At 55.7% G+C, this 16,409-nt stretch overlaps 3 protein-coding genes across 3 annotated transcripts; 2 read left to right on the top strand and 1 right to left on the bottom strand.

The window, feature by feature from the left end:
* Positions 1 to 901: 901 nt before the first annotated feature.
* On the bottom strand, positions 902 to 2,841 carry UV8b_02848 (uncharacterized protein; the record flags this gene model as incomplete). The annotated part of the gene is made up of 2 exons (XM_043140346.1): positions 902 to 1,012; positions 1,108 to 2,841. The coding sequence occupies 2 exons, from the start codon at positions 2,839 to 2,841 to the stop codon at positions 902 to 904; spliced, it is 1,845 nt and encodes a 614-aa protein (XP_042996280.1).
* Positions 2,842 to 4,494: 1,653 nt separating this feature from the next.
* Positions 4,495 to 6,151, top strand: UV8b_02847 (uncharacterized protein; the record flags this gene model as incomplete). Its single annotated transcript, XM_043140345.1, has 2 exons — positions 4,495 to 4,988; positions 5,107 to 6,151. The coding sequence occupies 2 exons, from the start codon at positions 4,495 to 4,497 to the stop codon at positions 6,149 to 6,151; spliced, it is 1,539 nt and encodes a 512-aa protein (XP_042996279.1).
* A 5,724-nt stretch (positions 6,152 to 11,875) lies between these two features.
* On the top strand, positions 11,876 to 15,242 carry UV8b_02846 (uncharacterized protein; the record flags this gene model as incomplete). The annotated part of the gene is made up of 2 exons (XM_043140344.1): positions 11,876 to 11,921; positions 12,004 to 15,242. 2 exons carry the CDS (start codon positions 11,876 to 11,878, stop codon positions 15,240 to 15,242), a joined length of 3,285 nt encoding a protein of 1,094 aa, XP_042996278.1.
* Positions 15,243 to 16,409: the final 1,167 nt, after the last annotated feature.

The following is a 16,409-nucleotide window of genomic DNA, read 5'->3' as shown; positions in this document are numbered from 1 at the left end:
GGGGGGGGGGGGGGGGGGAGACGGAATATTCCCCAGGGCTGATTCAATACATCATGGGCAAGTACTCCCGTACGATTCTCCCCTGGGCTGGGCGTGTTGAGCCTTGCCAAGTTTGGCACGAGCAAGAAAAGTTGGCAAAAGTGCTTTGCCGAGGATGGCATTTCGAGTTCCATCTGATTTGTTTGGACTACAATGCGTGCAGTGAGCTGTGATGGCCTCCACTCCGCATCCAAGATGAAGACTGCTTTTTGGATAGCCCATCCACCATAGCTGCGCCGTGTTTTGTCTGTCGAGCGAAGCAACTCCACACGATGGGCACCCCGTCATCAATGCTTTGTGCTTTTGTGCCCGTCCGCACCCAGGGCCGCAACGTGGTGCCAGATGTCAAGGCTACGATACGATACGGCCGGCATGTCCTCTTCGTGGGTGGTTTCGCACGGCAGTCCGGACGAGGCTGCACAACAGGTCGCGTTCCAAGATGGCGTTTCCTATTTCAGTCCATGTACATGACATTTGTCTGCTTGTTGCGTGTGCCGGCCTGACGAGGCTGCCAACGGGGGGAAATGGCCCAGAGCACAACAGCCCGTAGACACCAGGACACCAAGAGCCCATCGTGACAAAGGACGACTAAAATTCAACTTCGTGCTCTTCTGTGGGAAAGCATACTCGGATCCATCACCGGCATGCCCGTGGTATCGAGTGCGGCAGCAGTGTAGGCCACATAATTCCAAACGCCAGCTAAAGAAAGAAAAAAAAACCAAATCTAAAACGGATAAAAAAAATGTCACATGCCGTAAATACCACTGAAAGCCTGAATTTTTTGTTTTTTTTTTTTGGCTTCTTGGAGAACTGGGCAGCTTGTCCTAGTTTCATCCGCAGAATAACAGTTATCCACGTTCCCTCAGGCACCGAGGACGGGCAGCGGTTCCGTTGGCAACACGTTCCGGGACTCACCAGCCCGAATACTACTAGATGCTGGAGCTATCTCGGGATCCGGAATTTGTATATCCAGCTAATGCAAACAGTTAGTTAGCAAGCAGTTGGTCCATGACACCCGTAACAACACATCCATACCGGGCTCATTAAAGTCACAATCATCTGACTTACCGTCATGTATCCCGATTGCCGGAGCGGTATAAGCTTCGGCGGAACGACTCCCTCTTCAGACGCCATCGTCTTCTCCATCTCTTGATTCCATTTCTCGATCCATTTTTCAAGGTTCCTCAAACGGGATTTGGCAGCTGCCAGACCAAAGTCGTCCCATAACCAGCCAGTAACAAGTCCTAGCACGCTGTCCAGCAGGTTGCGGAAGCTAAAAGGGTCGAAAATGCGTGTCAAGGCTTTGTTGAGCTTCTCTACGATGCGTCGAAACTCTGGTTCAGAAACGCCAGCGGGGTCCAGAATCTCGGGGTAAAGGTTGGAAAAAGTCGGTGCCAAGTCTCCCGCCACAAGCCAGTCCCTCTTGACCCGAATGATCCGCGTGGTAGCGTATTCCGACGAATCGAGGGGCACGTAAGGGTTCAGGTGCGGATAACAGGGATGCTGAGGTCCCCATTCGTCCCCAGAGTCTGGTTGGACATCCTCTCCCATAATCGAAGAATTGGACGAAGAGATTGCAGACCCAATGCCGTCCGCAGCAGAAGCATTGGAGGCTCTCGGGTCCGTTACATCTGGTCCGCGCTCGAGATCCCTTTGCAACGACCTTCTAGATTCGTCAAGTTGAGTGGTCATGATTGCCCGTTGCTTGCCTTTGCTTGCCGGTGCGGCGTCGACAGCCGGAGAATGGGCGGTACAGAGTCCCGGTGCTGCTAGCTCCAGGGTTTTCGATTTGAGGTTCGGGGGCGGTTCGCCTTCGTTGGAGGCTCGAACAGATGGTGGCAAGCTGATGCGGCGGCGGCTGGATCCGCTTCGATCGATTTGCAGGCTTGCGCGTGCCGAAACGGAATGGCGCGATTGTCGTTGCTCGGAGAGGGTGAGAAGGGGGTAGCTGCCAGTCCCGATGGCAATAGGGTTGGACGAAAGCGCAGATGCGTCAAGCAACGGATGCTGCAAGGGAACGGCGGGCGGAGGCGGCGTGGATGGTCTTCGTTTTCGATGCTGCTGGGGGATGCGAGGGGTGGAATTGGTTGGGTTCCACAAACGGCCGGCCGGGAGTCCAGGAGTTGCTGTGGAACGGCTTCGAAACGGAGACTTTGCGAGTTTGACGTTGTCTCGCCGACGACTGGAAGCGGGTGGAGGAGGAGGCTGGGAACCAATGACCGCGGCGGCGGCAGGTTGAGCAGGCTCAGGCTCAGCTGGTTCAGCAGCGGATTCGAGCAGCGTGACAGCGACAGGGCTGGTAGGTTGCCGAGAATGAGCTCCAAGACGATGAGCCGCTGCCGCGTCCAGGGCGAATCCTTGCGTTGGGGCTGGGGAGGGGTTTGAGAAAGCTTCCGGCGTCGCGGGAGAGTTGAAGCCGGCACGGCGGTCGTGTCGGTGGTGCTCAGGGGGTTGGAACGGACGACGGGTTTCGACACCGGTCTTGCGGCGGGCGATGACTGCAGGTGCGTCGTGGTCGAGGGTAGCTGACCGTGGCTTCTTGCCCGTGGCAGATAGGGCTCGGTCAGCGGGCAACTTGGATGGTGATGATGGTGTTGTTGTTGTTGTTGTTGTTGTTGTTGTTGTTGTTGCGGTTGGGCCAATTGCGCTGTGGTGGTGGTGGTGGTGGTGAGATTGTTGCCGCCAGAACGGCAAGAACGGCCAGAAGGCAGGTGCGGGTGCGGGTGCAGAGGCAGGGGCAGGGGCAGCAGGTGACGTGCAGGCGCGGCCTGTTCCTTTACGCGCCGCGGCAGGCGCAGGCATCTTACGGTTTCCCGGCGCCCACCAGAACCGACCAGACCAGACCAGACTCGTCAAAGACAAACAAGTTGACCGTTTGCGGCGGCCGTGGCGCAGACCTCAGCGCAACGTTGGAGAACTTGGCACACACATTGGCATCATTTCGAGGGAAGCAGCAAAAAGACCCTGGGGCTGGGCCTCGAGGCGAAACGTTGTTCTTTTGGGGCGGCTAGCTCGTGTTAGTCGATATGTACATAGCACGCGCGGCTGCTATGGAGGCTTGCATGTGCCTTGAATGGAATCTTTTTAGTAGCGGCAATGTGGCAGGCGGCAAGTGGCAAGCGGCAGGTGGCAGGCGGCAGGCGGCAGGCGGCAGACGGCAGGCGGCAGACGGCAGGCGGCGAGTGACGGCGAGTGACGGCCACCAAGGTCGCCCCAGCCAACCGCCAGCAACCCGTGGCCGCTGGTCGGGTCAACTACCAGACCTACCTAGTAGATTGGCCATTCCTCGTGGCCGGCCGGAAAGCTTCAATATCATGGGCAACGCACACGAGACAACCAGACTGTGCTCTCGGTAAACAAGGCACGGCACGGCCGCCCTCGGCTCGGTACTCTGCTCGGCAGCTTGGAGGATTGAATGTTTTGGGGGCAGCCTCTCGTCCCATCGCACCAGCCAGACCAGACCAGACCAGACCAAACGCCACAAAAGATGTCGCCGTTGCAGCTGCAGTTGCCTTATCCCTTGCCATGCATGGCCCGTCGTCGCAGCACGCCCTTCCACTACCCCGGATTTCCACCCACTGGCAGCACTCGGTCCAGCAGTCCAGCAGTCCAGCACGGGGCACCAAGCACCTACAGTGTGGGTGTCAGTGGGTGTCAGTGGGTGTCAGTGGGTGTCAGTGGGTGTCAGTGGGTCCAATTGCAAACCACATACTGTCAATACAACATAATCCATGTCACCATCAGGCCAAGCCTCGTAGCCCGCCAAAGCCCTCCCTCCGTAGTCCTTCCACCGCCTTCCCCCTCCCCTCCCTCTCTCCCTGATGGATGATGGAGGCCTGGGGCAAATGGACCCAGACCCAGAATAATCTTGGGCTGCCCTGTGCTGCCATTGATGTGTGCACGCAAGGTTCAACAAGCAATCGGGGGCTAGTGACGACAGGATGAGTTTTGGCAACACAAGTCACCAGCTCTTTCAGGCATCAAATCCCTTGCTCCCAAGTCCGAGTCATCAGCAAACCACCAGACAACCAAACGAGTCGCTCCCAAGCACGAAGTGCGGACTCCCGAGTACGTACTGTACCGTGCCGCCTCGTCAACGTCAACCACCAATGACGTCCTCCAAGCATTGACAGCATTGACAGCATTGACAGCGACGACTCCGACAGCCTGTCAGATTGTCAACTCCGTCCCTTGTCCCGCCTTGTCGCCAAGCCCTTTCCCTATCTCTTCTGTTTTCCCCTTCAACCTCTGGGCCTTTTCCTTTTCCTTTTTTTTTCCCTTTCTTTTCTATTCTTTTCTTTTTCTTTTCTTTTCTTTTTTTTTTCTTTTTCTCTTCTCTTCGCCTCTCATTTTTATCAGTTTTTTCTGCGCTCCCAAAGCCCCCTCCCCCTCCAAAGCTCGTTTGTAATACGATCTTCTCGCGCCCCTGGAGGACAAAGCCATTGGGCCAGTATCATGCCGAATCAAGGCGGCTCGCCGTCATCACCATCGCATGCGACAGCTCCTCAAGCTTGCTCGACATCGAAACCTCCCACCGGCAACTCCAAGTCAGCGGCTTTTGCCACTGGGGTCAGTGGCCCTGGTGGCCATGCCATCCGTCGTTGCAAAACCGTGGATGAGGCCGCTCCAGCCCGGCAAAGGCAAAGGTCTCACACCAGCCGCTCGGAAGACGCTTCCCTTGACGGCATGCCCCAAGGGCTACCCCGTATAAGCTCTACTTTTTCAGACTACAAACTGGATGGAGCTCGGAACATACTCAATCCGAGGGCCAACTCTGTCCACGAGCTCCCCACGCCAGAATCTTCCTCCTTGGCATCGCTGTCCTTGGCATTCGCTTTGCTTCCAGCCGTCGCGGGCATCTTGTTCAAAAATGGTCATTCTGTCGTCACGGACATTATGCTTTTAGCTTTGTCTGGCATTTTCCTTCACTGGTCAGTGACGCAACCGTGGTATGTAAAGCTCTTTCGTACACCTAGGGCTCCCCCTTTGGACTCTTCAGGCGAATTTCTATAAAGAGTTGAATGATAACATCAGGTCGCCCCCCCCCCCCCCTCGCCCCGGCTTTAGGGTTTGGTACCATGCCGCACAGCAGGTTCGCATTAAACAGGAATCAGAGACCGAAATTGCCGTTGAGGAGGTGGCCGTGGGTGAAGATGACGGCGACGGCGACGATGACAACGGTAACGACCAACTGGCGGCCGGCAGCGCCCGCAGAAATACCAGGTTGGACGGCGTTCCAGAGGACACCCGAGGGCCTTGGAAGCAAGACGACGGGAGAAACGCCGGCGGGAAACAGCCGACACATTTTGCAACACCGCAACAGCGAGCAGCGCTCCGAGAGCTCTACGCCCACGAAATTCTGGCCTTGATCTCGTGTTTTGCCCTGCCCTTGCTCAGTGCGTATCTGCTACACTTCATCAGAGTGCAGCTGAGCCGGCCGTCCGAGGGCTTGGTGTCCAATTACAACTTGACCATCTTTCTGCTCGCATCAGAGCTCCGTGCCTTTTCCCACAGCCTGAAACTGGTGCAGTCGAGGACTCTGCACCTGCAGAGAGTGATCCACGGCAACCCTTTTGCGTCGCCAACCCAGATCGGGTCGCAGATCGAGGAGATGCTGGAACGATTGGAGAGGCTGGAGGCTCGGTCGCTTGCCGAGGAATTTGTCAGGGACCATGGCCAAGACACGAGCTCCGTCGGGGGCCAAGACAGAGCGACCGCGACTCGGGAAGTCCGCAACGCCATCCAACCCGACCTCGATGCCCTCAATCGTGCCGTCCGACGGTATGAGAAAAAGGCCACCATGCTCCAGTATCAGACGGACTGTCGATTCTCGGCCCTTGATTTGCGCATGGACGATGCACTCGCTTTGGCAGCGATTGCCGCCAAGAACAGCAATTCCAAGAGCATATTCGTGCGGATTGTAGAATCACTCATGGCAGTGCTTCTCTTCCCGCTCAATGCCCTTGTACAAGTTTGGATGCTGGCGACACGCTCGCTGTTCTCGCTAACGACCCTGGGCAAGAAACCCCGTATTTCCGCAAAACACGGCCGCGCAAACAGAGTCGCGAAACAATCCTCCAAACCAAGATATAGTGGAGTCATGAAGAAATGAGGTTTATTCGCCTCTCTATGCCTCCCTTGGTCGTTGCTTTTTGCCCCCATCTTGGCTCTTCTCTGGCAATAGATTTTCTAGACACTTTCCATGTGGTCGTTGAGTTGTCAGGTGATGCTTTCTTTTTTTTTCTCACCGGGTTGTTTGTTCATTTGCTCTGGGTCATGGCGTTTGTCTGGCCTATAGACGTTCATTCAAACTTTTCTTGCTGGCGCCTTGACTTGTGCGTTATTTGTATTGTTGTTTCCCCGAGTCATGTTGTCAACGATGGCGAGATTATGATACCATTGCATGGTGAGGGTTTTTTCTTTCTTTCTTTCTTTCCTTCCTTCTTTGTTTCGTTCTTTCTTTTTGTTGAAAAATTAGTTTTCTTTCTTCTCCATGATGAAAGCCAGGGACGGGTGTACACGAGGATGGTATGATGAATACACTTTTGCTACATGAGAGTCTGCCGAGCGAAAGACTCGAGTCAGAATACACACAGTTTGCAATATCCATTTGCCGACCCTGCGACGACCATGTGCGGGAAACAGCGTCTCTCCGCCCGTGGCATCATTGACTCGCCTGCTAGCAATGATTCAACGTCCCGGATTTCCCAGGGAGGTACAGGATACGTGGCCTACTCTGGCTCTAGGTTATACAGGCTCCTTCCATGACGTATCACGGGGGCTAACTGGTAGGGTTGCAACAGAGAAAAGAACTCATGGTTTACGTGCCTCAGCATCGGTCGGTACGCGTGTGCAATGCCCAGCACCAGGATGTTAGTCATGCAAAAAAAAACAAAAAAAAAAAAAAAAAAACAAGCAAGTATTGCCACATGCTGCCATGCAGCAGGAATACCGAGGGTACCTTGTTCCCCCATCGCCACGAGCCATATTTCCACCCAAGAAGAATAAGAGGATGGGGATGCACAGATACACAGATGCACAGATACACGGATACACGGATACACGGATACACGGATACACAAGCGATGTACAAGACACACGGCGATTCCTATCATCTGCGACCTGTGATTTGTTCCAGACTTGCACACACGGAGCCAGTCCAACAGCATTACTGTCACACGAATTTCCCCATGTGCGGGTTGCTTGGTTCAGGCCCGAATGGCCTGGCCTCCCAAAGGAGGGGGGTTGAGGGCAAGAACCGGGGGCACGGGGGTAGGCAGACCAACACGCGACGACCACGATAGAGCGATATAGAAAGCCGGCAGTCGACATGATCATCACGCAGAACGAGGACATGGATGAAGGAGCCGATGGAAAACGGGGTCGGGACAAAACTGAGACCTACAGGGCGGCGGGCAGGCAGGCAGGCGAAAGCGATGACGATTTTAAAAAAATGAAAAAAATAGAAAATTAAAAACGTACTGCAGAAGAGCTACTACACTGCAATACTACGTACACGGTGATTGATGTGCGGGATCTACACTGATGCTGTTCCCAAAGCAACGGTGCACTCGGCAGCTTGCCGTGGTGCTGGACTCGCGACGTCCACTCGGGGCGTGTTTGTTGCGCCCAGAAAATATATACCATTATTTTCTAAAAAAAAAAGGAAAAAAAGGGAAAAAAGGGAAAAAAGGGAAAAGACTCTGCGGCCGTCTTGCAGGCCTCGGCCGCCTATGCTTGTCCCCGGAAGCAGCTGCTGAAAGCCGCTCGAGATGAGGATGCATCCGCTGATACCTTTCGGGTTTCCTAGGTGTTACAGCGTCAGCAAGTGCACTTGTGCCTCTCTTGAATCCGCGGCGGCTGGCGGAATCCCGCGTAGCATGCCATATCGGAGCACAGGCCCGGGCCGGCACGCCAACATGGCGGTTTGGTTGCATGGCGACGATTCGACCTTCTTGGAGGGCGACGGTGACAATCGCCATGGCTGATTGGGGGAAACGCTGGTGGTGACGCTATGCCCTGCTGTGTTTTGCTTGGTTCTCGGCCATCCCTCATCCACACATTCGAGATGAATCACTTGATGTTCCGGCGCACAAGCCTTTTTTTCTTCCTTTTGTCCTTTTGTCCTTTGTTCTGTCCTCGCTTGTTGCACGGCGGCGGCAATGGCGGCGGCGGGCAACATCCTGATTGATACTGGGGTGCCCAGCTGGCAAGTTGCAGCACGATTTTACTTGCTTGGCCCAGGAGAGGGGGGGGGATATCAATATTACACGGGATTTTCGGGGTTCCTGACAAGGGAGCTTTTCTTTCCCAGGCAGCAGGGAGCATCCTTTCCCAGGCAGCACGGGGGGGAAGAAAAAAAAAAGGCTTTGGTTGAGCGTCCGGCGCAGGGCGTGATGTGATGGCGGTGGTAGTTGGCAGAATCACGCACGCAACGCAACAACGCAGCATACATGACATGCAACGCCGCAACACGCGGCGCATGGACGGAGTGGGGTCGCTCTGAAATTAAACTCGGCTGAATCAAATCGCGATTTCGGTCAAGCTCAAAGCTCAACGGCGGGGACGAACTACCCCCCGGGTCGCCAAGTTGATTCCCGAGTGCCCCAACTCCCGAGCAGCAACGGAGGAGGGTACATTATGTAGGTATGTACGTACCTAAGGTAGGTGCCTTGGAAACCCACGCTCGTACGCACCCGCACCTTCCATCCAGCTGGGCGGGCGGCGGTGAACTCGCGAGTGATTTGTCGTCATTTCCTCATCTCCTCGTTTCCTCCTCGAACGTCGAAGCAGGCAGGAACCCCCCCCCCCCCCCCGGAGCGCCCCGCTCCTGCCCCGCCAAGAGTTCGTCATTCTCGCCGCACAACCCTGGCAGACGGAAGGGTGACGGCAATCCCTGCGTGTTCGTTCGTTCGTTCGCACCTGGACACCAGGCTCTTTTGACAAGATTTTATCCCTTTTCTTTTTGACCCTTTCCCTCTCCAGGACCGTGGGACTGCCCGAGCTGGCCCAATGACGGCAAACCCATGCCGGCCTGTGTACGTGCCTCTGTGAGGCGAGAGCTTGCAAAAGGGGAAACGAAAGCCGGACAAGAGCCCGCCTGGGAACTTTGCTTCCCTCTGGTACGGGGGGGAGGAGGGGCGCATTCGGGTGGTTTGTGGAGGTGACAGCGGGAGGGAACGGAAATGGCAATGGCAATGGCAGTGGCAATGGCAGAGGAAATAGAGGCACGCGGCACTTGCAGACGATTGACTGACTCCTGCTTCTAATAATGATGGGTTCAGAATCCGCACGGCGCAGAGAGCCCGACACCCGCCCGTCCGCTGGTCCGATTGCCGGCTTGCCAAGGCCGGCAAACCCCGATTGCGCGTACTCCGCACAGCCGCTACCATCGTCGACCCGCTGACAAAGCACCAGCAAGTTCAACCCACGAAGAAGAAGAAAAAAATAAAGAGAGGGAAAAAAAAAAAAACAGAGAAAGACGGCCGTGGCCAGAGGAGCCCGACGTGTCCCAGCAGAGCATCCGCCCGCCCGCCCCTGCCGCCATGGCCATGGCCATGGGCTTTTTGCTGAGACATGCCACGCTATGCTCTGAACCCGTCCGAGAACGCAGACGTGCGGCCCAGTCGGCGGTGGTGCATGGCTGGCACCCCTTGGCACTGATCCGATCGGATCAACCGACGCGATGACGCGCCTCGTGAATCTGGACAAAGACCAGCTGGTCGTGTCCGTGTCGCCCGACGGTGCGAAGCGTTTTCGTCATCTGCTGCTGGTCCACCAGCCGGCTCCGGCTCAGTTGGGGTCCAAGGATGGATGGATGGGAAGGAACATACATGTAGGAAGGAAGGAAGCGCCGCCCAGTCAGGTTGGCGCGCCTGTGCCTGAGCCAGCCCCCGGGGGGGCCCTCGGAGCGGGCCTGTGGCGCTGCGGCGCTGTGGCGTTGCATGCATGTCGCATTTGGCGACGAACCAAGACTACCTAACCTAATGTCAACGTATGTCCCATCTCCTTTGCTGCCTTGGCTGGCCATCAGACGCCTGGCAATAGCTGCGCGAACCAACCCCCGCAGCCAGCAGCGCGGCCCATCAAGCGGGAATAAGAAGCCGAACCAGACCTTGTCCGAGAAGATTGAGCCTTGCCAGGTCGAACGAAGCCAACACCCCCTCCCCACCCCTCTGGAGTCTGCATCAATGTCCGACCGACATGGATATGTATATACACCTAGTCGACGATGCTGCAAGCCGTGCCACCCGACTCGTGCCCCCTACGCACAGCAACGCTATATCCTCCCGCACCACGCTGGCACCACGCTCGCACCACGCTCGCACCATACCCTAGTCCCGCGCGGCCAAACGCCCCTTGCTCAAGCTGGCGCTGCACCTAGCCCCTGCCCCCTCCCCTGCCCCTCCCCTGCCGGCCGCGAAAAGCCACCACCAGCTCATTATGTGTCGACGCGCTACCTCAAAAGTCCCGCCAAACCCCACGCCACGCACCCTGGCCCCACCTTCGTTACCGAAATGGTAACAAAATGCAAGCTGCGCGCCGCTGGGAAGGAGGAGCCTAGGGAAAGGGGGACGGGGGAAACGGGGGGGCAAGTGCGGCCCCCCATCGTTTCGTGGCACCGGACGCCGCCGCCGCCCCAGGGAAATTGGCTCCTCCGTTCTTGCCTTTTTCGTTCCTTCCCTGGGCAAGAGTAATCTCGTCAGCCCATGCGAGGTTGACGCATCATTGACGCCAATCCGGGTATGCCGTCTGCAACAGCCAGTCCGTTTTGGTCGTCACTCGTGACTGCCGTGTCCGTGTCATCACGGGTCACAAAGGGGGATATATTCTGACTGCTCCGATGCCTCCAGCCAGCTGAACCCCCGAGATTAATCAAAAAAGAAAAGTCCCCCTCCCCCGGTCGCCTGCAGGACCACCTTTGAAGCGCCTGCTTCTTTTTTTTTTTTTTTTTTTTTTTTTTTTTTTTTTTTTTTTTCCTCATTTGCTCCCCCGGCTTTGCTATCGTCAACGTCGTCAACCATCTTCACCCCCTGCTTACTTTATTTCCCATCTATCTATCTATATATCTATCTATATATCTATCTATCCATTTATTTATTTTAATAAAAAACGAAAAAGAAAAAGAGGCAAAAGAAGAAGAAGCAAAAGACTCTTGACTTCACGTCATTGTGTTCCTCAATAAAGGCCTTGCCACACCCCACCAAAGTCCTTCGGTGCAGGCCGCAAGGGTTCACTTTGTCAAACACCTGCCAACGCAATATATACATACTAAAACAGCAACAACAACAACAACAACAACCATCTGCGATTCCCTTTCAAGCGCGAATTGGCCAAGTACCCCTTCGTTCCAGGGTACTTCCCTTCTCCATCGATACTGTCTCAACTGTTGCGTCGCTCCGTTTCGCGCCCTCCTACTCCTTCCGCCTTTCTACCTCAACCCCCCATCGCCAACCACCGACAACCATGCTTCACAGCCTTGAATAAGCCCGTCGCGATAACTAATCCGACTGCCCGAGCTTCTCTTCCAGTTCGACCACATTGATGCTCAAAGCAGTAGACCATGATCTTTAACCAGGCTTGCCTGTGCGCCTTGCTTTGTCTCGCATCATTATGTCAGCCGAGCGCGTCGCAGAGCTTCGCCGTCGTCGCAAGGAGAGAGGTCACTGCACCTGCTTCTACACCGATACCTTCGACAACAGGAGCCGGGCCAGCAGCATCGTCTGCAAGCGATACCCATGGCAAACCATCCGACGAGCCTGCCTCGGCCGCTCGTTCGACAACTCCGACATCATCCACGCCCACTCCCAGCACAACCAACTCCGTCCTGCCAACCATGACCACAACTGCTGGTTTTGGGGATAATTCAACCTTGTTCAACTGTATGTCTTTATTCACCAGCCTGAAGCCATTCGCTACTTTCCCTTGCCAATCTTTCTGCAAGTACTGATCCTCTGCCTGTAGCCACGATACCGGCGGGCCAGCTACCCTTGCCTCCTCAGCTCACGCCGGGATGGGGAGTTGCCGGAGTCATCATGCTCGCGACTGGTGTGATATATACGCTTGTTGGTATAAAAAACCGATGGATCCACACATTCTTTTCTACCGCCTATGTCACAGTACTCGGTGTTGCGGTCCTGATCATTTATGTCATGAGTACACCCGTTAGCAACGCGCTGCAAGGCGGGTACGTCGCCGCGGCCGTCATGTCTGGCTGCGCCGTCGGCGCCGCGGCGCTGTTCTTCAAAGAGCTTACGGAAGGCTTCGGGTGCGCGCTCGGCGGCTTTTGCATCAGCATGTGGCTATTGTGCCTGGTACCGGGCGGGCTTCTGCGCACCACCCCTTCCAAACCAATCTTCGTCGCCAGCCTCACCGTAGTCGGGCTTGCGTTTTACTTCAGCAGACTGACAAGAGACTGGGCTCTCATCGTCTTGATTGCCTTTGGAGGTTCAACCATAACTGTCCTTGGCATCGATTGCTTCAGCCAGGCGGGATTAAAGGAGTTTTGGGCCTACCTTTGGGGGATGAATGACAACTTGTTTCCCCTCGGAGCCGATACCTATCCCGTCACCAAAGGCATTCGAGTGGAAACGGCAGCCATTGTAATCATCTCATTGGTGGGAATCATCTCGCAGATCAAGCTGTGGCGCATCGTTCGTGAGAAGAGAGCAAAGAGAGCCGCGGAACGAGCCGAGGAGCAACGAAATCTAGAGCATGAAGAGGAGACTGTTGGGCGTCAAATCGAAGAGGTCAATGCTCGCGAGCGTCAACAGTGGGAACGCGTATACGGCGATGGCGCTGCCGAGAGCATAGCAGACTCGCGTTTTACCGATACCGGAAGCGAAAAGAGACTCCGACCTAGTCTTGCCGAGTCAAAGAGACAGTTGTCTGCCGAGGCCGTAGAATTGACCGACATGTCCGAATCGGACCATTCGAGGAACGGGCCTGAGGCGTTGATGGCGGCGGAAGTCAACGAAGAAGGCAAGGTTACCGTTCGAGTTGCCGCCGAAGATGTCCCCGAGTCGGCGATGGGCGTTCAAGAAGCAGCGACGCCTGACGAGAAGGACGAGGCCAGACAGGGCGCCCAGGTGTCGAGCGATGATGGGAAAAGGCATTCAAAATCCACGGTTGCCAGTAAGCGCGCTTCACAAGCTCAAATTGTACCCGAAGCTCCCGAGTTGGTTCCTCTCCCATTCATTGTCCCTGAAGAAACAGACGCCAAGTCCGAGGCGGATCGATCGTCCATTGCCACTTTCGCAGATGAAGCCGAGGTGGACGCGACTTCAGCGCCTCGCAAGTATCAATCGCTTGTGAAGAGGCTCTCACTAGGACCCGCCTCTTTCCTTCACAACATTTCTCAGAGGTCTGACCGCACCGAAGGCGCTGTTGCAGACGGTCTTTCGGATTCAGGGAAGAGTACAGAGGAGCTGTTTCTGGAAAGGACGCGCTGGCCCGAAGATGACGAGAGGTCTCTGGCAGCGACAATAGACGAGGAAAGCGTCAGTAGCAAAGGTCACAATCCGATAGACGAGGACCATGAGACAGACGAAGACACCGGCAAAGGCGAGCCTGCAACGCCGCGCCTCGAGATCCAGGCCAAGCTTGGACAGCCTGATAACGAACCGCCCGTCGAGGGAGCTGAGGCAGCAGGAGCGATCCCCGCCTCGCGTCCAACTTCAAGCACACGTACGCCAGGACCCACGGTTATAGTTGGGGAGCCTGCTGGCCATGATACGACTCCTAATGCTGAACAACTGAGCCAAGCGCAGGCCGAAGGGCAAGGCAAGAGGGATTCTCCGGCAGATCCGAATCTTCCGGCAGCATCCGACCGGGCTGAATCTGTTGCCAGCAATTCTTCCACAGCACCAGCAAGCTTGACCAAGGACCGCCTGCCGAGGTCGTTGTCGAGAGTAGCCATGTCCTACAGGACCAATGAATGGGCGAAGCATCTGAGCAATGCAGAGCGCCCTGAGCTTGACGAATTGCACATCCCTCGTGCAAGAGCAGCGCCCAAGACGGCAAGAGACACGAAAGAAAAGGCCGCACCCGTCGATGTGGAGGCCCTCAGACGGACAGCTGAAGACGGAGTCCCGCCATTCCTCGTAAGACGATCAACTTCTCAAACGTCTGATTTGGCCATGTCAAGCAGTAGCACCAGACGCTCTCCCAGGCCAGATCTGCCTGCGGCCACAACTGCAGTGGTGCCACCAGCATCTCCCACAGAACAGAACCCTCGCCTTGAACAACGAGCAGCGCAATCAGCAATTGCCCGGCCCGCCTCATCATTGAGGAAAAAGTCGTCTGGATTCAAGCAGGCATCGCCGAATTTCACGTCCATTGCAGAAGAGCGTGCAAACGGACCGACAGATGAGCCAATCGCGGAAGAAGGGAGCAGCGAAACTCCACAGCCTGATTCCAGCCATTCGTCGACGGTCGCTCTTGACAAGATGTCGTCGCAGCCTCCTGCAACAATGGCAGCAGCAGAGAAGCCTTCAACCCCTGGCATTGTTTCCTATTCCAGTCCCCAGACTCTGATGGGACAAAGAGAGATATTCATCCGCAGCAAGTCGCAGGGGAACCTGTTTTCGAACACGGCAGAGCCAACTCTTGCAAGCCAGGGATTGGGTAGCGAATCTGGCTCGTTGCGCAATTATGCCCTACATGCTGCGACTATGCCCAGTGTGGCTGACCCAGATGACGTTCCCCTCAGCCAGCGAAAGGAAATGATGCGTCACAACGGTTTGATGCTAGTGTCGGGCTCTCCCTCACAGCCTGCGCCTGTGCCTACTCGCCGGCCTACAGGTGCAGACAGCTCGGAAAACTTGGCCTTCAACTCACATCAGCCCAAGAGATCGTCGACCCGGCCCACCTTGGCGGCAAGAGAGGCTCAATTGGCCAGCTTCCGTCAATCAGTGCAGCACGGACTGCGCTCAGGGACGCCTGTCATGATGAATACCGGGCGGGATTCCCCTTTCGGCTCCCCTCCCTTGCTGGGTGGCGGACGCGAGGCGGAGATGCAACGCAACATGGAGATGCAACGAACCGTTCTCATGGGCCAGAAGGAAGCAGAGGCACAGCGAAGGGAGGTGCAGAAAAAAGAGAAAGAAGACGCCGACCGTGCATTTGATGAGCGGATGAGGAACGGAGACATGCTTGAAATCCACCGAGAAGCCATGAGGAAGATGCAAAAGCATGCGCGTTGAGGCACCTGGCGCACGGCTGTAGTTAACATGAACCCTCTCTCTTGGACACCTGACCACCGACCACTGACAAGTGTCAGACAAGTGTCAAGACAAGTGCCACACAGTGCCACACTGTACACAACAACCCCCGCACGACTTCCACGACTTGGGCCTAGACTTGTTATGTAGATACGAGTCTCGACAACAGTATCAGAATATTCCTTTTTAGCCTTGCATATTGATGAAAAAGAAGAAAAAAAAAAACACATACTGGCCTCAAGATATATAGAATCAAGCTGCCCTCTTTGGATTTCATCTTCAGGACTACGGCGATTTCGTTTCTTTTTTTCGATACCACGGCGTCATGGGCGGGGTGTATTCGAGTGTCGGCAATACAAGGCAAGCAGGTCAAGCCTGGCCTATGTATGCACAACCATTGTTAGTTCCTTTGTAGGCATGCATATCCATTCGGTGAATGGGACATGACAGGACGACTGATTTCAGGCAAGGTGGATAGACTTGATCTCGTATTGTGTGCATGATGTCAATTCCTTGCGTCGGCTTGCAAGAAGGAGAATTAGAACTGGGGCTGAGACACGCCTGAAGGGTTTCTCTTTCGCGGCCCCTATATATAGCTGATGATCCATCCATTCAGCCGCTGATAAGCCGTGATGATGTCTAGGATGGACCGCTTTTCCGTGCTTTTCCAACCACCATTCCATCGACCACTCGATGGATCTCACCAAGTTTTCGGCGCCTCCCAGTCCTCTGCCCCCCCCCCCCCCCTCTCTCTTCCCGTGATCGACAGCTTTGTCTGATGTGCGCCCACTCATCCATCCACTGTCACTCCAAAGGCTTCAAGCGCCATCCCGCACCCCAGACTTGCTCTATACCAACGGCGACGAGAAGTAGAGGCTGGACCCGACTCCCTCAAGCGAGCCGACTTGACTGGGATCCTAGCAAGAGTTTGGGCGGCAGCCTCTCTCTTCTTCGGCGCTTCGGGACCAGATCCGCAGCCACGGACGACCGGAAAATATGGGAAACGTACGGAGAGGGAATGGGCTAGGGCCGGAGAACCTGACACGCTGCCCTGGATCTTCCGCGTCCGAGGTGGGACGGGATGCAGGTCGCCGGGCACACTGCGGCTGCGCACGTTCAACGCTGCAGAAGGCTTTGGGGCGATTCAGG

Source organism: Ustilaginoidea virens, chromosome 2, assembly GCF_000687475.1.
Source record: "Ustilaginoidea virens chromosome 2, complete sequence".
Taxonomy (NCBI): Eukaryota; Fungi; Ascomycota; class Sordariomycetes; order Hypocreales; family Clavicipitaceae; genus Ustilaginoidea; species Ustilaginoidea virens.
Note: the sequence above shows the minus strand (reverse complement) of the source record. Positions and strands in the feature narration are given on the sequence as shown.